Source organism: Papio anubis, chromosome 12, assembly GCF_008728515.1.
Source record: "Papio anubis isolate 15944 chromosome 12, Panubis1.0, whole genome shotgun sequence".
Taxonomy (NCBI): domain Eukaryota; kingdom Metazoa; phylum Chordata; class Mammalia; order Primates; family Cercopithecidae; genus Papio; species Papio anubis.
The window spans coordinates 71,211,215-71,235,216 of record NC_044987.1 but is presented as its reverse complement, the minus strand read 5'-3'; the positions used below and the strand labels follow the sequence as shown (position 1 = coordinate 71,235,216).

Genomic DNA, 24,002 nt, shown 5'->3' with positions numbered 1-24,002 from the left:
AATTTTTCAAATGCCAAAGGTGCTGTAGGATTTTAGAGTTAAGAATATGCAATCAGGTTGAAAGAGGAGAATTTTCAGGCTGGATTTTGCTGGTTGGACAGGATTTTAAGAGCATGTTTTAAAGAACATCAAAACTTGAGACACAGCTCAGTAATTTTTACAAAAACTGTAATCTCTCAACAGCAGGTTATATCAGTAACAGTTTTGCATAAATTAAAACATTCATATACATGGACACTTTATGTATGCATGTTTCAGTTTAGTTTCATTAAATGAAAGAAGAGGGCAATTATTACTTCCACACCTAAGGACAAAGTAAATGGAAGTATGCAGTAAGGTACAGAGGACATATCTATTTACTCACACTACAACTACATCCGTCCCTTCTTACACTATACCAGTAAAAACCAGGCTCAGGAAAAAACATATTCTTTAAGAATGTTGATGTGAAAGATCACATCGTTTTTTGTCAGTCATCTGCCATCACTGCCAAGCACAATCATTTTGCCAAGTACTTTGTCACAATGGAGAATGTCTGTATGTTAGATTTGAAAATCTGTGTCATAAACCTCGTAACGGAATACGCCTCTGCATATCATGCCACCTAAGCATGCTGCCTGAACTGAAGAAGGTCCTTAACACCAAGGAATTTGTTCCAAAAGTAGATGTCTTTTGCAACTTTAATTCACAATAGGTATTTAAATATATATTTAATGCTATGTTTTTTGCAACCCCTGTTTTTGATACAATCTTTTCTTTCTAATTTGGGCTATCACCATACCCTACTATTCTTGAGATGCAGGAACTCCTCCTTTCCATTTGGCAAAAAAATTACAGTATCTGGGCACTAAGAGACAAAAAATTTATATGACTAATCCAAAAAAGAGAAAATAGAAGATAGGCAAGAATCCTAATTACTCAAATAGTTGTTTTCATGTAAAATCAAAGTCCACCCACTTAAAACTCCTTAAAAACTGGAGGACAAAAAGAAATACTTCATGGTATTCACTCAGGGCAAGGGTACAGAAGTGATACATGAACATGTAACAGCACATCTGGGGAACAGCAACTAATGTAGTGGAATGTGGTTTGTACAAAACTGGCTTGGGGCATGAAACAAAAACATTAAGAATCTCTGGTTAAAGAAGATAGACTGAATATAAGGATTTAGTTCTGATGCTTCCCAGTAAAGAAATTTTTGAAAGACTATTAACCCCAAAGAAACAGAAACATAATTTTAAAAGCTAGAAAACAGAATAAGTGGCAATGACAATTACACCTGGGAAGGCTGAATTCCACATTAGCCTAGAGGAAAGCCAAAGACACCTAGTTTATATCACATTGACATTTAGTACACCAAAAGACCTCTAAACTCCTTGGAGAAGTGTTGGGGCAAGGAAAACATAAGATAGGCTGAAGCATTATGTGGTGTTGGAAAGTAAGGAAGTGAGTGCTCAAAAAGCAAAGATGAGCACAGAAGCCCACCAGAAAAAGTGCCCCCTGGCCAAAATTGGAACAGCTTGATCAACAAAATAAATGACAGAAAACTGGATTATAATCCAAAGAATAAAATAAATATCCATAAGTCTATACTGATATAAATAAATAAATAAATGGGCGGGAGGGACAAATTCTCCTCACAGAAGAATTTCAATTAATAAATGTAGAAATAATGAGAGAAATAGAAAATCACTATTATTAAGCCTCAGTAATAATTGCTGCAGACAAGATCACAGATAGATGATAAAATTAGTGAGCAGAAATTTAGGGGGAAACAGGATACCTGCATGGTCTCAAAGAATTTGATTTTTAAAAGCTATTTTATTTTTAAAGTTTGACCCGCCTGGTTGAATAACTTTAAATCAAAGCATTTAATAATTATTACAGGGGAAAATAGTAAATTGACAGTGGAGAAACCTAGCAGACACCCTCTTACCCAAGTAAGTGATCAAGGGTAACATCATCAGTAGTACATATCAGCATCATGCCCACACTCCTACAACATAATGCACTGAAAGGAACACATCCCGTCTGTGATAATCCTTCTTTTCAATTCATAACCTCAATCTATTCCTGAGAGAACATCCACAAACCCAAATTGAGAGCCATTCTACGAAATAACTGACCAGTATTCTTCAAAAGTGTCAAGATCTTGAAAATGAAGACTGAAAAATTATCACAGATAAAAGGAAACTAGGAGATGTAAGTAAATGCCATGTGGTATCCTAAATTTGGATCTTGAAACAAACAAAAACTATGAGTGGGAAAATTGGTAAAATCTGAATAAATTCTGCAGTGTAGTTAATAGTATTATACTAAGGTTAATTTCTTACTTCTGATCATCGTTCTATGGTTATATAAGATGTTAAGATAAAAAGAAGCTGGGTGAAGAGTATATGGAAACTTTGTACTCTTTCTGCAATTCTTGTGTAAATACATTAAAGCAAACAAATAAAAAATAAACTAAGGGGCTCAGGAACTGGAAGTTTCAGACACTCTGGGAGTGAGAGTGGAGTCCAAACTAGAACTGACTGAAATCTAAGAAGTAGTGAAAACCCCCAGACCTCCTCTTCTACTCTTCAACCCCTTCTGATAAAAGACTAAACAATCCCTGGACAGCATATAACAGGACATATCTAGACTAGAGGACAACATGCTCAATTGAATTTGAAGGGTGCCATAATGAAAACTGGGGAATTAGGTTAATCTGCATGCTTAAAGATGAGACCCATGTCCCCTTTTCCTACTCAGCTCTCAAGCTTATTCTCTCCTGGCAAAAGATGAGAAATTTTGTCTGGGAAAACAATCCAGCACAAGAGAAAAGATGTGTCACTGGGTGCCCTGGTCTAAATGCCTATGTCTCTTCACCCCAAAATTCACATGTTGAACCCTACTTACCAATATGATGATATTAAGAAGTGGGATCTTTGGATGGTGACTGGATCAAGAGGGCAGGGCCCTCATAAATGAGATTAGCGCCCTTGTAAAAGAGGCTCCAGAGAGCTTCCTTGTCTCCTTTCACCATGTGAGGACACAGTGAGACAGTGCTACTCTGTGAACCAGAAAGCAGGCCTTCACTAGACACCAAATCTGCTGGCACCTTTATCTTGGACTTCCCAGCCTCATTCACAGAAACTGTGAAAAATAAATTTCTGTGGATTACAAGCCACTCAGTTTATGATATTTTGTTTTTGCAGTCCAAATGGACTAAGACTGGGAGTCTGCAAGGAAATCATCCAGATTTACCAATCTACAGAGAAAACCATAATCACACAGAAGCAGAGCTTCCATTCAGCCTAGGGCCTCTCTCTTAAATAAGCACAGACTTCCAAGGATCATGAGACATCTAAGAAAAGCAACAAGTATGAAAGATAAAGACCAAAGCAAACAAACAGAAAAAGGAAATTTGGAAGAAAAAGAATACGCAGACAAAAAAAAAAAAAACTACCAATATTTCCTAAGAGAGATAAGACGCTGCATCCATAAAACAAATATAGGATTTTTTTTTCAAAAAAAGGAATGGAAACTACACATATGACAGCAGAAATAAGGACTTAGTAGAAGAACTGGAAGACAAAGTTGAGAAAAATCTCCCAGAAAGCAAAGAAAAAAACATAATGAAAATAGACAAGAAAATTAGAGAAACCCATCAGTAGGCCCAACATCTAACAATAGGAATTCAAAAGAGAGAAGAGAGATAAAATGAAGGAGAGGAAATCAAAGAAATAAAGGAAAATTTATAGAATTTATGAGATAAATTCCAGATTGAACAGGAGTAGCAGAATGAATTTAAAAAACACACATATCTAACTATATAATACAATAATTTCAGAACTCTGGGGACAAAGATTCTCTCTCCAGCTTGCAAAGAGAAAAAAAGAAAGTTTCAAAATAGTTGAAAAGGATCTTCTAAGCATCTGATCTCAACACCAACACAGAAAAATAGAAGACAGTAGAGCAATGCCTTCAAAATTCTGAGAAAAAATTATTTCTGACTCAGAGTTCTCTGCCCAAACTATCCATAAAACAAGAGGGGAGAAAAAACATTTACAGACACGTACAGTCTTGAAAAAACTCTATCCCATCCAGAAAACAATTTAAAGTGGCCCTTCAAAATGAGAACGTAAACAAAGACAGCCAAAGATACCAGATACAGAAACAGCGGCTCCAAAACAAGACAGAACTGAGAGAATCATTAAGATGACAGTAAAGCAAGTCCAAGACAACAGCTGCACAAAAGTTCTAGCTTTAACGAGTTCAAACTGGAGCAGGTCAGAGGGCCTGGGAAAGAGCTTCTTACGAAGTCAAAATTGGTAGGTTTGAAGATAAGCCATCATACACTTGAGAGATAGTTTGGACTAAATCAGGGTTTCTCAACAACAGCTCTATTGACATTGCGGGCCTTGTAATTCTTGGTTACAGGAGGCTGTCCTGTGCAGTGCATAAGAATACTTGGCAGTATACCTGGCTTCTACCCACTAGATGTCAGTAGCACAAACCTACACTCTCCTCCACTCCCCCAACATTGTCAAATGTCCTCTGGCGTGAAAATGGGCCCCAACTGATAACCACTTGGCTAATTTAATAAGTATACAGAAAACTAAGCAAAGCAAAATTGTTAAAAATTACTAACTCTGGCCTGGCTAACATGGTGAAAATGGAGTCATTATAAACTTTGAAATACTGATGTATCCAGGCCGGGCATGGTGGCTCACACCTGTAGCCCTAGGACTTTGGGAGGCTGAGGCAGGAGGATTAAGTCCAGGAGTTCAAGACCAGCTTGTGCAATAATAGTGAGACCCCATCTCTACGAAATACTGATGTATCCAAACAACTTGCAGTATGACAATATTGGGAGTACTGGGCAGGGTTAAAAAGTGTGTTTGTGTGTTGTTGGGGATAGCGGTAAACCCTCATTTTTACTTAGACTGAAAAATACCTTAAACTGAAAAATCAAGAAGTAACACTATAAAAATGCTAGTTTCGGCTGCGCATGGTGGCTCACACCTGTAATCCCAGCACTTTGGGAGGCCGAGGCGGGTGGACCACAAGGTCAAGAGATCAAGACCATCCTAGCTAACACTGTGAAACCCCGTCTCTACTAAAAATAAAAAAAATAGCCAGGTGTGGTGGCGCGTGCCTGTAGTCCCAGCTACTCGGGAGACTGAGGCAGGAGAATCATTTGAACCTGGGAGGCAGAGGTTGCAATAAGCTGGTGTCATGCCACTGCACTCCAGCCTGGGTGACAGAGCAAGACTCCATCTCAAAAAAAACAAACAACAACAACAACAACAAAACGCTCATTTCAAATATGGACGTAAGTATCAAAAGCCTGAAATGATGGGAAATTTGCAGAGACCTACTGTTTTTGTAAATACAGTCATGTGCCATATCAAGACATTTTGGTCAACAGTGAATCACAAATATGACAGTGGTCCCATAAGATTATAAATACCGTATTTTTACTGTACCTTCTGTATGTTTGAACACACAAAGACTTATGATGTATTACAACTGCCTACAGTGTTCCATACAGTAACATGCTGTACAGGTCTCTAGCCTAGGAGCAACAGGCTATGCCATATATCCTAGGTGTGTAGTAGGCTAAAGCATCTAGGTTTATGCAAGCTCATTGTATCATGTTCAGATGATGTCTAATGATGCATTTCTCAGAATAGATCCTCGTCATTAAGTGACATGTGACTGTAGTTCTGCAGAGCTATTTGACTCTTATAAATATGTGCATGTATTAAATATAACTTTGATAAAAATAAATTTAAAAAATCAACTGAGTCCATATTATCAAGGACTTTCCCACTGGTTAAAGCTACCTTGATTTAGAATCAAACAGCTATGTAACTTTGAGCAAGTTACTTAACATCTTTAAGCCTAGTTTCTTCATGTGTAAAATGGATAATGAAGAATAATAGCTAATACTATCATACTGTCAAATGAGATAATATATGTAAACTGGTTAGCATAGTGTCTAGCACATACTGTTTACAAATAGTACCTATCATTCAAATTGCAATCAGAGGGTAATAATTATAAACTTTAAAACAGGTAAATCTTAATCTCATCTGTTTTGGTAAGTAACCCTGGCAGTTGTGGGGAAGATGGTTAGGAAAGGAAAGGCCTTGGAAGCAGAGTGACCAATTAGAAAGGTTACATTGGAGACAATACAATAATTAGACAAAGGCAGAACCATGGATAGAAAGATAAGGACACAGAAATATTTTCTTTTTGTGTGTGTGTGTGTGTTGAGACGGAGTCTCGCTCTGTCCCCCAGGCTGCAGTGCAGTGGCGCAATCTCAGCTCACTGCAAGCTCCGCATCCCGGGTTTACGCCATTCTCCTGTCTTAGCCTCCCTAGTAGCTGGGACTACAGGCGCCCGCCACCTCGCCTGGCTAGTTTTTTTTTTTTTGTATTTTTTAGTAGAGACGGGGTTTCACCGTGTTAGCCAGGATGGTCTCGATCTCCTGACCTCGTGATCCGCCCGTCTCGGCCTCCCAAAGTGCCGGGATTAGAGGCTTGAGCCACCGCGCCCGGCCCACAGAGATATTTTCTAAGTGGTGAACTACATGTGAGAAAAAGGAAAAGAGAGAAGTCAAAAACGGTTCTAACTTAAGCATATAAATAGATGGCGATAACACTAACTGAAACAGGAGAACACCAAGAATTGGGTTGCGAGAAGGGAAGGAGAAATAAGCTTGAGATTACCTATATTTAATTTGTGGGTCCTAGAGTACAACCAAGTAGAGATATCCAGTATGCAAGTGGAAATCTGAATCTAGAAGGGCTCAGGGCTAGAGATATAAATGTTTAAATCACAATCAAAGGTTGAAGTTATACAAGTGGGTCCGATTACTCAAGGCAAATGCACAGAGTAAGAGGAGAGGGGAAACAGGAAAACTGTGAGCACAAAAAATTAACAACACTATGTAAATACCCCTGAAACTACAATCAGATCATCTTAATTTGTTTTTGAAAATAATGTACAGGGTCATTTTTAAATATGAAAGTCTAAATATGTATCCCAATAACCCAGACATCCAGAAATAGCAACTCTTAATAGTAGTGTATTCCTTCTAATCTTTCAATGCATATAACCCTAAATTGTTCATTTTTTCCTCGACAAAATTAGAATCATATACAACTCTGCATTCAGCTTTGCTTTCATTCATTAAATGAGCATTTCCAATGATATCTAAAATAATGACTTTTATTAAACACTCCAATTTGTTTACAACCCTGGCAGGTATAACTTGACAAACTTGTCTCTTACTGGTAAGAGACAGTCAATATCTGAAATTTAAGAAAAAGGCTCATTTTAAAAGAATCACTAAAATCAAGAAGGACAATTGCAGCACATTTCCTCAGGTAATTTAATTAGGAAAAATAAAATTAAAAGAACATGCATTTGATATGTTCTATAAAAGATACTGATGAATGGATTTTATAAGAAGTCAGACAATAGAAATAAAAACAAGTTGTTTTTGCTATCAATATGTCTTATATATGTACTCTGAGGTTGCTGTGAAGCTCAAATGAGTTAATACAAAGTACAACCAACAGTATCTGGTATATAAATAAATGCTCAATAAATACTGGTTATTACTATCATCATCATCATTAGATGCCAAAACCAGTTCCAGACAGAAGTAGTGATTGCATGAAAGACAGGAGAAAAAAATCCAGAGATAAAGAATTTACATTTCTACTCTTTTTCCTTCATTTTTTCCATTTTCTCTGGATTTACAGAGTCCATGAGCACTACTTTAAGTACTGCAGTTTAAGTATTATTTTTAAAGCATCAGTAAATGTGTACCTTATCCTTGATTATTCTATAAGATACTTGAGAGAACAAATTTTTCTATTCTCAGTTTTTCCTATTTGGCAGAATACAGTAAGATGCACAGTGAGTACTCAATGAATATTAACGACACACATCCTTATAAGAAAACAGAATAACAAAATAGCAACCAAACAATAATTAAAATTGGGATGATATTAAAAGAGACCTTAAAGCCAAAATCAATATACTACAATTCAAAGACATATAGCAGAATGAAACAGGTGAAAAGCTTTGTTCTTCACCACAATGAAGATACCACTCTCTTTGCTCTTTCTGGGTACAACAATTTAGGAGGAATACCAAAAACCCTGGATTATGTCCAAAAGAGAGGAACTAAGAAACAGTTAAAGAACTGAGGATGCTCAGAACAGAAGAGGTTAGTTCTCCTGCTGCCCTCTTCCATCTTCAATGATGAGAAAAACTATCCAATGGGAAATGCTTTAACATTTCTGTAAGGCAACTATCAAAAGATGGCAGCTATAGAGATCTAGACTTCTCTCAACTCAAAAACTTAAAAATAACATCTCTTCTAAGACAAAGATGTTATCAAAGATTAGTCATGAAAGTATGTATTAAAGCAAAAGTTGGAAAACAGCTTGCCAATGATGCTGTGGAAAACCTCCAAGGACAGGATAATTGGTTAGAATGCTAAATTTGCTTACAACCCTGTCACCACACCAACGAATATTTACTGAATATCTGCTCCAGGAAAGACGCTGTCTTAAACCTATAATACAAACCTACAAAAACGAAAAACAAAGAAAGAGAAACACACACAGTCTTTGTTGTCAAGGAATTCACAACAAATAATATATAAAATGTAGATTACAGTTTCAGATCATAATAGATGTTGCCAAGCACCATCTTGTAATTGCCAAATGAATTCTATTCCCACATAAAGGTCTTCTAAGAGTGAGAAATCTCTAAGGTTAAAATGGTCAGAAAAGGCTACTTAGAATAACTGAGATATGAGGTACTTATGGAAAAATGTGTATGAAGTTTTGAACAGGAAGGAGGGGACAGCACAAATAGAAGCGAAATGCAAGTTAGAGAGAAACCTGTTTGACTACATTAAAAACCTGTTTCATGGGAGAAGAGATAAGCTGGAAGGACAGGTTGTGGCCAGAATCAATTGTACTGGGCCTTGAATACCAACCTAAGTAATTTCAAATTTATCCTGCATAGAGTCTCTGTAGCAACTACTCATCTCTGCTGTCGTAGCGATACAAAAATACTAAATAAACAGCATAGCTGTTCCAAGACTAAAATTTGAATTGCATATTATTTTCATGTGTCACAGACTATTATAATTCTTTTGACTTTTTTTCTTCAACAATTTGAAAATGTAAAACTCATTCTTAACTCACGGGCCATACAAAAACAGGCTATGAACTGATCTGGACCACTGGCCGTGGTTTGCCAATGCCCGTACTACACTAAGCTGTCTTCTTCAAGAGTCCTCTAAAGGTACATTTGTCCTTGAGTTTCAGGGACCAAAATATATTATTCACTGAACAACTATACACATCAACACGTGCATGCACACATGCCCACATCTAACCAAAATCTAAATCTAGTAGGGGTCAGAGGTTCCCTATACAAAGGTCCTCAAAAAAAAAAAAAATCTTTAGATTGATAATAAGTCATTAAAATAAATGCAACAAATTTTTTAATTTGCCATTTATTTTCACATGGTATATGTACTTAGAGTTACAAACTATTCTTACAGAGCCTCTAAATTACATGGAGGGCTCTGTAAAATAGAGTATAATCAAGGGAATAGTAGCAGAGGACGTGAGTTCTAGCACTAGGTCTGCCATTTACTCATTATTTGACCCGGAACAAGTCACTTTCAATCTTCTGGGCCTAATTCCCTCAACTGTGAAGTGGAGGGGTAACTTAGATGATGATTATGCTTTCTCTTAGCTTTAGCACTGTATGATTCTACTACTACTTAAAAGGACCTGTCCGGGAGCTTCAAGGATCACACAAAAGTGCTAATTAAGAATACAAAAAAGATGACAAAGGCCTTGACTAAATGAGTGGGCAGATAGGACAAACAGGTGGGAAAATGACCAGAAAAGTGAAGTATCACTAAAATAAAGAAATTGGTTTTTAAAAAACTATCAAATCCTGCAGAGAATTCAAAGAGCAGAAGAGGCAAGGAAAAAAAAAAAAAAAAAAAGCCAAAGATTTTGGTCATTTAAGAGATAACTGGTGACTTTCAGAAAGTTTCCAGTAATCCAGAAGCAAACATGGAAGTGGAGGCAATCACTTTAACAAAGAATGAGTGTGGCCATCAAAGAAGAAAAAGCTAGTTGGCTAGCTATAAAAGGTAAGAACCACAGATTATGCTTCCAGGAATCATGAAAGGAACCAGGGAAAAAGAAGACTAAAGATGAGACTAAGGAATAGACAATAAAGGCATACGGTCCATAAAAAGTAGAAAGGGGGGGGAAAAAGTTGTGATGAATGTAAAGCCTCAGGGAAGGGATTTAATCTTAAAGGACAGGCATTTAATCTTTAAACTTTCATTGCTGCTATCACTTTTTACACAACAGATGTTTCTGCAAAGCTCGCTATCTATTATTATATCATGTTTTCTATAAATCAAGTTAATAGGGAAATAAATCTAATGTTGAGTTTTCTTAAAGCAGAGTTCCACCTATATGATATTTTTCTAACGATCAAAAAAACTGAGAAAGAATATTTTTATAAAAATGAAAACCAGCAATATGAAGCTCTAAAACGAAACACATATTTACACCTTTCTTACAGCACCTATCACTTCCTTCCTTGCATAATTACTTATGTGGTAAAGTACCTAGTCCCTAATTGGAGTTCAACAAACACTAGTGTTCCCTTTCTTAGTAACTCAGAAAGTTCCCAAGGCAAGAATTCTGATTAACTCATCTGCTTATCTGCTTTGCACAGAGTTGGTGACGCTTGATGAACACACACTGACACATAACTCTCTGCCTTTTACAAAAATCGTCCTTGCAAAACAACTATCACTGTCCATCTGACAAAGCTGGGAAAATACCTGTATCATACAGGTACATAACTCCAATAATATCACCTTTGCATGGTGTCAGTGCTTGCTTAAGTAGCAAAGAATTGCTACAAAACAAGTAAAACAGGCACAAAAAAATTTAAGAACCTGTAAATGATCACTCATAAATTTCAAGATTCCACATAGCTAATTTCAATCCAACACTTGTCTCTATTTAAGGTATATGAGAAATAAAAATCCCAAGCATTAGCCTGATGATCAGCCAGTTAAAAATACACGTTTGAATACGCCGAAGATATTTATAAAGCCAACAGAGATACTATTAATATGTTGAAATTCGCTGGCCAGTGCTGGATTCTACCCTTAATCTTCTACTACTATTCAAGAGAACCCAACTAGTCAAGGCTTCTCGTATCACTTAAGTCACTCAAATTGGCATACACAACCCAACCTCAAAAAGAAAAAAAGAGTTCAGCTCTCCATATGGTAATGTTCTCCTATCTCCTTCCTTTACATTAATGTCCCATGTACTACTTTTCCACGATCTTAAGTAGGCCTCATTTAAGCAGGCCAATAGTACTACCAAGTAACAGGAGTTGAAAAAAAAGTCGTAACAGTTAAGTCTGCCCTCCCACAGATCTCACTTGGGTGTAGATTTCACAAGCGCTGAAAGCTATACGCTGCCACTGTCAAACCCTGAAGCCGCACCGTCACCCTGCTGTGCCCATAGGCAACTGTTCCAGAATGTTTTCTTTGAAATTATCTCTCTCGGCTCGACACGTTAAACAAGAACTTAAAAGGCCACCTTCTCCCCTAAAGTAGAACCTGATTCCTTCCCGTCCGCTCCTTTATTCGTCCAGCCCATAAAACCCGAGGCGGGAGGTCCGCTCCCCAACCCCTAGAGCCAGCGGGTCTCCCAACTGCTCGCCGCACCCACCGTCCACCCCCGACTGCCTCACGCCTCCTCCTTCCCCCACGGCAGAGCCTGCACCCCGGCCGGGCCCGCAGCCGAACCCCGGCCCGGGCCTGTGTTGCCGGGAGCGGCCGCAGGCCTCAGGCCTAACCTCCTGTGGGGCCCCTCACCTCTTTCGGGACCAGTTGGTTCTCCTCGCCGGGCACCATCGCTGACTCCGGCCGCTTCTCTCCGCCCTGCCGGGGGAGGGTGGAGGGTGGCGGCGGCTCGCTAGCTCAAGAGAGAATGGCAATGGCAGTCATCCTCTCCGCCGCCTGCGCTCCAGCAATCGCGGAGGCCTCACCCTGGGCCTCAGACACCAGCGCGCAGACACCGACCCAGGGCTCCGCCGCCGCCGCCGCCGCTACCACCGCCGCCTTCGTCGTCGGCCCCTCCCCCAGCTCGCAGCAATCAATGGAAAAATGGCGGCGGCCGCTCTCGCGAGAATTCGGCCCGTCGGGCTCCAAGCCCGGCGCCTGGCGCCCGAGGTGGCCGGCGCTTGTCGCTCGCTTCTAGTCACCTCGGCTCTTCCTCAGCCCCGGGAAGTACAGAATTGGCAAGACAGCCATGCAAACGCTTTTCGTTAGAGGAGAGCTGGACGTTCCATCTCGGGACTCCCTCTGCCGGCCAGGGAAGGACCAGGCCCACTGTCCTCCCTGCCTTCTGGGGCTCTTCCGACTCTGCCCAGCAGGGAAAGACCAGCCGAAAGTTCCTTCTCTGACCCTAGCAACTCATACCCTTCTGGCTTCCCGTTAGCAAAGCGCCTGGACGTCATCCCCTCTTCAGATACCCCAGGCCTCGTCCTGGTAGAGACACCACCGCGGGTCACCTCCCGGCCCCCGCGCTTAGACACGGCTCTGGCCCTTCCAGTCGGAATGAACAGCGTTTTATTTGCTCCCGTTCACTCTCCTGACGTTCTTTTCCCCTCTCCCCACCCTCCTTCTCAACGGCCCCCAGCTGGAGGGACCTCAGGGGCCACCCCCTGCTGGGGGAGGCAGCCACCCCTTCCCTTATGAAGCGGTGTCCTCACCGTCCGCCCCCCGCAACTACATTGGAAAGGCGCTCCCCTGCCCCCTTCCACAGAACTTCCTTCTCCATCAGGGCCAGGTCTGAGACTGAGCTAGCCTCCAAGAGTAGAGCTGTGTATGCTTCAACCTGTGATCTCTGTTAACGTTTTTGGAGAACTTTAATCTTCTCTAGCAGTAAGCATGGTGCTTTGTGTTACACTAAACAAAGTTTGCTGTAGTCATTTTTCCAAATCCTACTTCCATTATGGAGACTCAGCGGGGCTCCTTCATGAAGACTTTTATGGATGCAGTGATCTTACAGCGTGCTGAGATAATATAATCTTGTCATGTTCCTAACACCCACAGCATTAACTGCCTGCACTTGTGTTCTCCAAACTTTTTTTTTATTGTAATCCCGTTACCAAAAAAAAAACCATATACTTATATAAGTTTTATACGTATCCTTCTGTGTGCAGAATTACAAAACATTTGTAAAATGTAAAAAGGCTAAGACAAAGATGAAATAAACATTTAAAATAACTGAGTTATTTTCCATATTAATGGTATAAAAATCTTTGTTATTCCCACTAAAAATATTTAGGGAAATCAATATGATTGACTAAGTTACATTAATTTTAAAAATAATACTTCGTGAAATAGTTATTAAAATGTCTGATTCAACGTCAGGTTACTTCTGTATTTGGTTTTAATGACTGTCATAAGCTGGAAAAAAAGGTAACTCACAAAGATGTAGATCCTAAAGGAAGAAGTACATCCTTGGGCATTCTTCCTAATGCATGTTAAGAAAGATTAAAAAAAAAAAAGTTTCATTTTTATCCATTCCATCCACCAACCATGCAAAGGTTTTTACTGAAATTCAACTAGTAGTGTTCCATCTTTCCTGATGTCAACCAGAAGACGTTGCATTTTTATATTTTTACAAATGATTCAAAGCTCTTTGGAATAAATTGCTTAGAAGATTTTTAAGAGGTTGAAAATTTCTGTCTTCAAGTTTTAAGCATTCATGTATGAGTTTTGAGGGGTTATAGATCTTGTCTTTAAGGTTTTGATAGTTTGATTATCATGGATTAAGATGAATTTTGACTTTTTAAAATATTGCATTAAAATTCGTTGTCTTGATTATTGAATTTTTGGCACCACCCCTTAAATTTTGTGCCCAGGGTGAATGGTTTTCACCTTGAAAACCATTTGCTTCACCATAGTTCCAGCCTTGGGTGGCTCACATATATCATTTTTGCATCAAAATCACATGATGGAAATATTTCCAAACTTCTATTTTCAAAATGTCATCCCATGACTTAGTAAGATGTCTTCTGTAGTGCTGGCCACTGCTGTGGTGCTCACACTAGAAGTAGAAATGTCATCTGTCATCATCTTTTTTGCTTATGCTTGCAGTATTGTTTCAAACTCATGTTGTCTTTCCAGAAATCCTTTTTAGCCACTTTCATTTTAGTACAGGTTGATATAATGAAATAAGAAGGTAATTGATAAATCTACTTAATTCAGCACACATAAACTGGAATAAGTCACAACATACTAAAAGAAAATGAAGGAATCTCTGAATTCTCTACATTGCAGAACTCACACTTTTCATTCAGGAATAGTGAGATGCCAGTGTTTATATATTCGATATAAGTAAAATTTAATTTTGTGTTTTTAGATTAAAATAAATAGAAAAAGAAAGTCTAACATTTTCTTCCCACAATCCCCCTTTTCTGATTGCACACTCTTTTCTTTATAGGCCACTGGCTTGACTATTGCAGGAGAGCCTAATAGGTTGGTAAGTATACAATGAATATTTGTGGAATAAGTATGTGGATTCATGAATGGATTAATGAATAAATGGACAAATACAAATATATGCCTACTCTTCCTAATATATTGTTACTGAGATTACATGGATATGTGTTGATTTACTTTATATGTGAATTTTATTTCTCCAGTCCTTACCTCTCCCATAGGCTGTAAACTCATACATCTACCTTTTTAATGGCTCAATACATCCCAAATTTAAACTTGACCTGAACAGAACATTTGATTTCCAAGCTTTCTCTACCTCCTGCAACATATCCTCTATCAGTTCTCCCCAACCTTGCTAAATTACACCATCATCAATTCAGTTTATCAAACCAAAAACCTGAGACTTACATTCAATCCTTTCATATGGGCTGTTGCTTCCACCTCTGAAACACATCTCAAATCCATCCACTTTTCTTTCTATCCACTACTGCACATCCCACTCGAATTACTTTATTCTTTTGCCTGAACTACTGCAGTTACCTCCTAACTGGGTTCCTGTTTCTAATCTTATCCCTCAACAATCCATATTCCATAGAGCAACCAGAGTGATCTTTCAAAAATATGTCATATGCCTCCCAAATCTTCCAAAGACATCTCATCCCTCTTAGAAAAAAATTCATATTCTTTGCCATAGCCCGTAAGACCCAATGTAATCAAACCCCTGTCTGTCTTGCTCCAGTCATCTGCCACTCTTCCTCTTACACTTAATGACCCAGCCACTCTGCCTTTACTGGGGTTTCTAAATACATAAAGTTTGTCTCTGCCCCAAAGCCTTGTAGTAGTTATTTCCTTTCCCTGAAATGTTCTTCCCCCAGATCTTTCTCTTTTCTAGTTTAATCTTGTCATTTGGGCTTCTCAAATGTTAAATCTTCCAAGAGACCTTTTATGATAATCCTGTCTAAACTGGTTGTCCTTAATGCATCCTCAATGTCTAGAACAATGCCTGACACATAGTAGGTCATTAATAAATTGTTGTTGAATTTAAAACAGAAAAACAAAAAACAAGACTGGTGTGGGTCAGAGGCTGATGATTTTTCTTTTAATTTCTTTGGGAATATTTTCCTTTTCCTTTTCAAATGAAAAAGTTCATAGTATAACCCCAGTCAAAGTATGAAAAAAAAAAAAAATCACACAAACCCAGTTTGGAGGACATTCTACAGGATGCCTGGTCAGTACTCCTCAAGACTGTTAAGGTCATGAAAAACAATGAAAGAATAAGACACTGTTGTAGACCAGAGGAAACTGAGGAAATATGACAAGTAAATGCAATGTGGGACTCTGAAGTGGATCCCGAAACAGGAAGAAGCCATTAATGAAAAAAAATGGTAAAATTCAAATAACATCTGTATTTGGTTAATATTTATGTACTAGTGTTATTTTCTTAGTTTTTAAATTTTTTTTAAAAAGTTAATACACTTCATTTTTATTATTATTATTATTATTTAGACGGAGTTTTGCTCTTGTCGCCCAGGTTGGAGTGCAGCGGCGTGATCTTGGCTCACTGCAACCTCCACCTCCTGGGTTCAAGCGATTCTCCTGCCTCAGCCTCCTGAGTAGCTGGGATTACGGGCATGCACCACCACGTCCAGCAAATTTTTTATTTTTAGTAGAGACAGGGTTTCACCATGTTGGTCAGGCTGGTCTCGAACTCCTGACCTCAGGTGATCCACCCACTCAGCCTCCCAAAGTGCTAGGATTATAGGCATGAGCCACCACAGCCAGCTTTTATTTTTGTTATTAACAGCAAAGACTATATTTAATTAGTAAATGAGAAGAAATTGTAATTAAACTTTGTTTTTTTAGAGCAATTTTAGGTTCACAGCAAAATTGAGCTGAAAGTACAGAGAGTTCTCATACACTTGCTGTCCCTACACATACACACCCTCTCCACTATTGACAACTGCCACCACAGTGGTACATTTGCTACAACTGATGAACCTACATTGATACATCATCATCATCCAAAGTCCATAGTTTACATTAGGATTCATTCTTGGTGTTGTACATTCCATGTGTTTTGATAAATATATAATGATATATATCCACCATTGCATTATCATACAGAATAGTTTCACTGCCCTCAAATCTGCTGTGTTCTGCCTATTAATCCCTCCGTCTCTCCTAACTCCTGGCATTCACTGATCTTTTTACTGTCTCCATAGTTTTACCTTTTCCAGATTGTTGGAATCATATGGTATGTAGGCTTTTCAAATTGGCTCTTTTGCCTAGTAATATGCATTTAAGTTTCCTCCATGTCTTTTCATGGCTTGATAGTTCATTTTGTTTTAGCACTGAATAATATTCCATCATCTGGATGTACCGCAGTTCATTTATCCATTCACCTACTGAAAGATATCTTAGTTGCTTCCAAGTTTTGGCAATTACCAGTAAAGTAAATACAACCATCCACGTGCACATTTTTGTGTAGGTATGAATTCTCAATTCATTTTGGTAAGTACCAAAGAGCATGACCGATAGATTGCACAGTAAGGGTATGTTCAGTTTTGTTAAAAAACAAAACAAAACAAAACAAAAAAACTGCATGCTTTACATAGTTTTTTTTACATAGTTTTTTTACATAGTTTTGTAAAAAAAATTAAAATTAAAATTTAAAAAACTGCATAGTTTTACAAAACTAAACATTTCAAAGTGGTTGTGCCATTTTTCATTCCCACCATCCATGAATGAGAGTTCCCATTACTCCACCACGTCTTTGCCAGTATTTGACATCATCAGAGTTTTGATTTTGACCATTCTGATACATATATAGTGGTATCTCTCGTCGTTTTAATTTGCAATTCCCTAATAACATATGATGTTGAACATCTTTTCATATACTTACTTGCCATCTGTTTATCTTCTTTGGTAAGGTGTCTGTTCAGGTCTTTTGCCCATTTTTTAAATTGGGTTATTCATTTTCTTATTATTGATTTTTAATAGTTCTTTGTATATTTTGGATAACAGTTCTTTATCAGATGTGTCATTTGCAAACATTTTCTCCCTGTCTGTGCCTCGTCTTCTCATTCGCCTGACATTGTCTGTCACACGGCAGAAATTTTTAATTTTAACGAAGCCCAGCTTATCAATTACTTATTTCATCGATCATGTCTGTGGTGGTGTATCTGAAAAGTTATCACCGAATCCAAAGTCATCTAGGTTTTCTCCTTTGTTATCATCTAGGAGTTTTATAGTTTTAAAGTTTACATTTAGGTCTATGATCCATTTTGAGTTCATTTTTGCATATGGTATAAGGTCCGTGGCTAGATTTGTTTCTTTGCATGTGAACATAAAAGTGTTCCAGCACCATTTGTTCAAAATACTTTTTTCTCCATTATATTTCCTTTGCTCCTTTGTCAAAGATTAATTGACTGTATTTACGTGGGTCTGTTTCTGGGCTCTCTATTCTGTTCCGTTATTCTATTTGTCTATTCTTTCACCAATGCCACACTGTCTTGACTACTGTAGCTTTAAAGTAAGTCTGGAAGTCAGCCCTCTGACTTTGTTCTTCTTGAATATTGAGTTGGCTATTCTGGGTCTTTTCCCTCTCTATATAAACTTCGGAATCAGTCTGTCAATACCCTCAAAATAATTTGCCAGAATTGTGATTGAGATTGCACTGAATCTGTAGATCAAGATGGGAAAAACTGACATCTTGACCATTTTGAGTCTTCCTATTCATGAACATGGAATATCTCTTCCTTTATTTAGTTCTTTGATATCTTTCATTAGAGTTTTGTCACTTTCCATAAATATATATACCTCATACATATTTGGTTAGGTTTATAGGTAAGTATGATTTGGGGGGGGTTCTAATGTAAATGGTAATGTGTTTTATACTTGAAATTCCACTTGTTCATTGCTGATGGTTTCTTAGTTTTTATAAGTGTAACATGGTAATGTAAGATATTAGCAATGGGGGAAAGTGGAGGAGGTATATATAGACTCTCTGTCCTATCTTCGTAACTTTCTTGAAAACATAAAATTATTCCAAAATAAAAGGTATATTTTAATGTTCATGGCAATACTTAAGATTTTATTTTCTTTCTTTTATATTTCAAGACTCTTCATTGCACAAGTCTAAGCATGTAGTCAAAGTCATACTATACAATTTAAGAATCAGTGAAAATAGAAGGTTAAATGTGTATTATAAAAATGAAAAGAAAATTTCACCATGACTATGTTTTAATAAGGTTAAGGAGAAAATCTTTAGTCAGTGTAATGTGGCTTTGGAGCCAGATTTACCTGTTTTGAAATCCAAGCTCTGCCACTTCCTCCGTATAAGACCTGTCTGAACCTCCATTTTCTCAACTATTAAATGGGGGCAATAAAGTAGACCCTTGGCATTTATCAGTTTAACATTTGCCGTGTTGACTGGAAAAGTCCATGACATGTAGCACAATTGTTATAGAAAGGAAATTTGAACTTTATACGTTAACCAGAGTACAGAAGACCAAGGAGCTAAGTGTTTGAAAGAATAAGCTGAAAATACATTATTTGAGTTTGAATCCTACCTCTGTTATTATTAACTGTATGACATGCCTTGGGTAGATCTCTTAAATCCACCAAGCTTCAGTTTCTTATCTGTAAAATGGGGATGATAACAGCCTCATTTCACAAGGTTGTTGTATTAACTAGTAAAGAAAGTAATAATAATCACAAAACTACAACACTTAAGATTGGTTGAGGCAGGGCGCGGTGGGTCACGCCTGTAATCCTAGCACTTTGAGGGACCAAGGTGGGTGGATCACCTGAGATCAGGAATTCGAGACCAGCCTGGCCAACGTGGTGAAACCCCGTCTCTGCTGAAAAAAAAAAATGCCAGACATGGTGGCGGGCGCCTATAATCCCAGCTACTCGGGAGGCTGACATAAGAGAATCCCTTGAACCCGGAGGGCAGCAGAAGTTGCAGTGAGCTGAGACCGCGCCATTGCACTCCAACCCCGGGCGAAAGAGCAAAACTCCGTCTCAAAAAATAAAAATAAAAAAAATAAAAAATAAAAAAAGATTGGTTGAATAACCAGGTATGGTGGCTCACGCCTGTAATCCCAGCACTTTGGGAGGCTGCCGCGAGAGGATCACTTGAGCCCAGGGGTTCAAGAGAAGCCTAGGCAACATCGGGAGACCCCATCTCTACAAAAAATAAAAAATTAGCCAGGTGTGGTGGCGCACCCCTGTAGTCCCAGCTATACAGGAAGCTGAGGTGGGAGGATCCCTTGAGCCTGGGAGGTTGAGGCTGAAGTGAGCCGAGATCACACAACTGGACTCCAGCCTGGGTGAGGAGAGAGACCCTGTCTCAAAAAAAAAAAAAGGTTGAATATGTAGATTGAGTCCTGCTCTAGATCCTTCCTTTGCTCTTTTTTTTTTTCCCCCCCTGAGACAGCGCCTCCTTCTTTTGCCCAGGCTGTAGTGCAGTGGCACGATCTCGGCTCACTTCAACCTCCGCCTCCTGGGTTCAAGCGATTCTCCTGCCTCAGCCTCCTGAGTAGCTGGGATTACAGGCATGCGCCACCATGTCCGGCTAATTTTTGTATTTTTAGTAGAGACAGGGTTTCACCATGTTGGTCAGGCTAGTCTAGAGCTCCTGATCTCGTGATCTGCCCGCCTCGGCCTCCCAAAGTGCTGGGATTACAGGTGTGAACCACTGCGCCCGGCCCCTTTGCATATATTTTTTATTCAGTTCTCTCAACAACTTTATGCATAAGTACTTCTAATATCCCCATCTTACAAGTGAGGAAATGCATGTAAACTGTTTAAAGCACTCAACACACACTGCCTGTCAAATACTAAGCAATCAATATATGCTGACTCTAATTATCCTAGCAGTAGACTGAGTTTCATGAGGGAATGCACAGTCCTCACAACACCTGGCATATAGTAGGTGCTTTTCAATTCATGTTGAATAAATGAATAAATAAACTAGTCACTTAGCTAGTGAGTAAGTCTAGTTAATTGTATGGCAACTACACTTTGATATAGTTTCATTTCTACCTAGTCTTCTCCACTTATGTAGTTCTTCCATGAATTTTCTTTGTGGAAAATGACTCTGAAAAGAAATTCAATTATTAGTAATGAGATTGAAGAAATTATTAAAGTGATGGATCTTAGCCACAAAATAGGCCTTCTGTCTAAGTTAAAGAGTGGGATGTAAAATTAGTCAATGACTTATATTTATGGTGGAAAAGATACCATCAATAAGGAACAAGAAAAAGTAATTTGGGAAACTATTTAAATGAGTGCATCCACTAAGGAAAAAAAGCTCATCAATTAAGTTAAAAACCACTGAATATTGAAAAGATGACTAACTTTTGGTGTGAAGATGAGAATAGAAAAAATGATGCTCAAGAAAATGTAATCTGGGAGAAACCTAGGAACATTTGTATAAATATTTTCATGAGGTAAGCAAGTGAGGACATTTGTGGGGCTCTTAACCCATTGTGACCTCAAAAAAAAAAGATTGTTTCTGTGACCTAAAGTAGCATTTTTCTATTGACATTTTATAAAGATAAAAGTCACTGCCACAGAAGTGCTTTCTTGCCTCTTTCTAAGCTGAAGAAATTCATAAAGAAAAGGTTAATAGGTCAGTGTGTTCAACAGTATTAAAAAGAGGCTCTTGTCAACAGAAAATGCCTTGGTAAACATATTGAAGGAGGAGAGGCAAATATCAGCACCCAAGGCAACCAAAGACAAACTGACCACGATTCACTCAGCTTTCTTTGGGGTCAGCAAGTGCCCAAATTTTAAGGTGCAAGAATAGGAAGGAATCTAGCAAAATAAAGTTGGGGTCACAGTGTTAAACTTTCTGAAATGATTTCGTATGTCTTTGAAATAGAGTAATATTTGTAAATTTGTCATTTGAAGAGATCTCAACATTCCTTGAGAATGTGAAGGCTGAGTTGTAATAATTATTTGGCAGCATTGTGAGAATTAGAAATAATGTATACAAAGGTGAATATTTTATAGTAATATTGATTTGAAACAAACCAAAAGCCAGAAGTGTAAAGGGAAAGATGGTAATTTAAAATTTTTAACTCATCTATAGCAAATATTAATATAAACAAAGTCAAAAGACAAAATATCATCTGGAAAAATATTTGCAACAAATATGCCAAATGGCTATTTTTTTCAGTGTAAAAGAGTGCTTATAAATCAATAAGGAAAAGATGAACAACCCAAGAGAAGAATGCTTAGAAGGTAAGTTAGCACCTCATAAAAAATGAAATATAGGCCAGTCATGGTGGCTCACACCTGTAATCCCAGCACTTTGGGAGGCCGAGGCAGGTGGATCACGAGGTCAGGGGATCGAGACCATCCTGGCTAACACGGTGAAATCCCGTCTCTACTAACAGGTACAAAAAATTAGCAGGGCGTGGTGGCGTGCACCTGTAGTCCCAGCTATTCGGGAGACTGAGGCAGTAGCATGGCGCTGACTCAGGAGGCAGAGCTTGCAGTGAGCTGAGATCGCGCCACTGCAATCCAGCCTGGGGGACAGAGCAAGACTTCATCTCAAAAAAAAAAAAAATTTAAAAAATGAAATATAAACTGTCAATAAATATCTGAAAAGATGCTCAAATGTACTCATAATTAAATAACTGCAAATGAAAACAATGAAATGACATTTTCACTCTTGGATTAGCAAAATTTATGGGGAAATAAAAGCTCTCATTTGAATTTGGTGGAATATGAGCTATTAAAAGCATTTTAAAGGCAATATGTCAACGTATATAAAAAATTTCAAATGTGCCTATTCTTTGACCCAACAATTCTAAGATCATCCTACAGCACAAGTGTACAAAGACATATGTGTATTGATGTTCGTTATAGCATTGTTTGTAATAACTCAAAACTAGAAATAGCATAAATATTTGTCAGTAGGATCATGTAAATTGTGGCACACTCATACTATATTGCATACTGTGAAGTTATGCAAATAGAATGAGGTAGAAAAATAAAAACTGTTAAGGACTAAATACAACATGTGTTAGACTTGATCCTGGAACAAAAAAGAACATTAGTGAAAACACTAGTGAAATTCAAAGTCAGAGTTTGGTTAATATTAATGTACCAATGTTAATTTCTTATTTTTGACAAAAGTACCTTTGAGAGGTGAAGCCAGCTGGACTTCCTGGGTCCAGTGGGGACTTGGAGAACTTTTCTGTCTAGCTCCAGGATTGTACATGCACCAATCAGTGCTCTGTGTCTAGCTAAAGGATTGTAAATGCACCAATCAGCACTCTGTAAAATGGACCAATCAGCACTGTGTAAAATGGACCAATCAGCAGGACGTGGGTGAGGACAAATAAGGGAGTAAAAGCTGGACACCCCAGCCAGAAGTGGCAACCCACTGGGATCACCTTCCACATTGTGGAAGCTTTGTTCTTTCGCTCTTTACAATAAATCTTGCTGCTGCTCACTCTTTAGGACTGTGCCACCTTTAAGAACTGTAACACTCACCACGAAGGTCCACAGCTTAATTCGTGAAGTCAGTAAGAGCAAGAATCCACCGGAAGGAACCAACTCTGGACACACCTTGATTATGTAAAATGTTAATATGCAACTCTACTGTAAATCCAAAATTATGCAAAAATGAAAAATTTATTTTAAAAAGGTGAGATAGCTCAAGATACAATAAATAATAAAAAGAAATTTGCAGGATATTATGTATGGCATTTGTGTACTAAAAGATGGTGTTATAAATATGTGTACCAGTATAAGCATAGAAATCTCTAGAAGAATATGCTCCTCCCCCTTCCTCCTCTCCTCAAAAATGTTTGTAGTGATTATCTCTAAGTCACTGGAATGGAAATTCTCAATGTTGGTGGAAGTAAGGAGTTAGTTGGAATCTTCTCTTTTTCTTTCTTTTGGTTTTTTGTTTTCATTTTTGTTTTTGTTTTTGTTTTTTTGAAACAGAGTCTCACTCTGTCACCCAGGCTGGAGTGCAGGGGCGTGATCTCGGCTCACTGCAACCTCCACCTCCCAGGTTTAAGTGATTCTCCTGCTGCAGCCTCCGAGTAGCTGGGATTACAGGCATGTGCCACCACGCCTGGCTAAGTTTTGTATTTTTAGTAGAGACAGGGTTTCACCATGTTGGCCAGGCTGGTCTTGGACTCCTGACCTCAAGTGATTCTCCCCTCTTGACCTCCCAAAGTGCTGGGATTACAGGCATGAGCCGCGGTGCCCAGCTGGAATCTTCTCTTTTTCATTTTCACATTAAATCATACTGTATTCTTTTAATTCTTTTAAAATAATTCAAAGACAACGAATTAAAAGAAATAATGTATGAAAACTTGTTAGCATAATGACTGACATAGATGCTCACATAGATGCTTATATAAAAACTTTCATGTTTTCTTACTG

At 38.3% G+C, this 24,002-nt stretch overlaps 1 protein-coding gene across 3 annotated transcripts in view; it reads right to left on the bottom strand.

Moving 5' to 3' along the window:
- Window positions 1–12,790, bottom strand: part of USP47 (ubiquitin specific peptidase 47) — a 116,594-nt gene extending 103,804 nt beyond the window's left edge. For 2 of the 3 annotated variants that reach the window (XM_009186577.4, XM_009186578.3), the window contains exon 1: window positions 11,952–12,790. In XM_009186577.4, coding sequence (XP_009184841.1) covers window positions 11,952–11,990 — 39 coding nt within the window. In that variant the 5' untranslated portion in view covers window positions 11,991–12,790. The remainder of the gene's footprint in view (window positions 1–11,951) is intronic. The other variant, XM_003910210.4, reaches the window with a different exon arrangement.
- Between the last annotated feature and the right edge of the window lie 11,212 nt (window positions 12,791–24,002).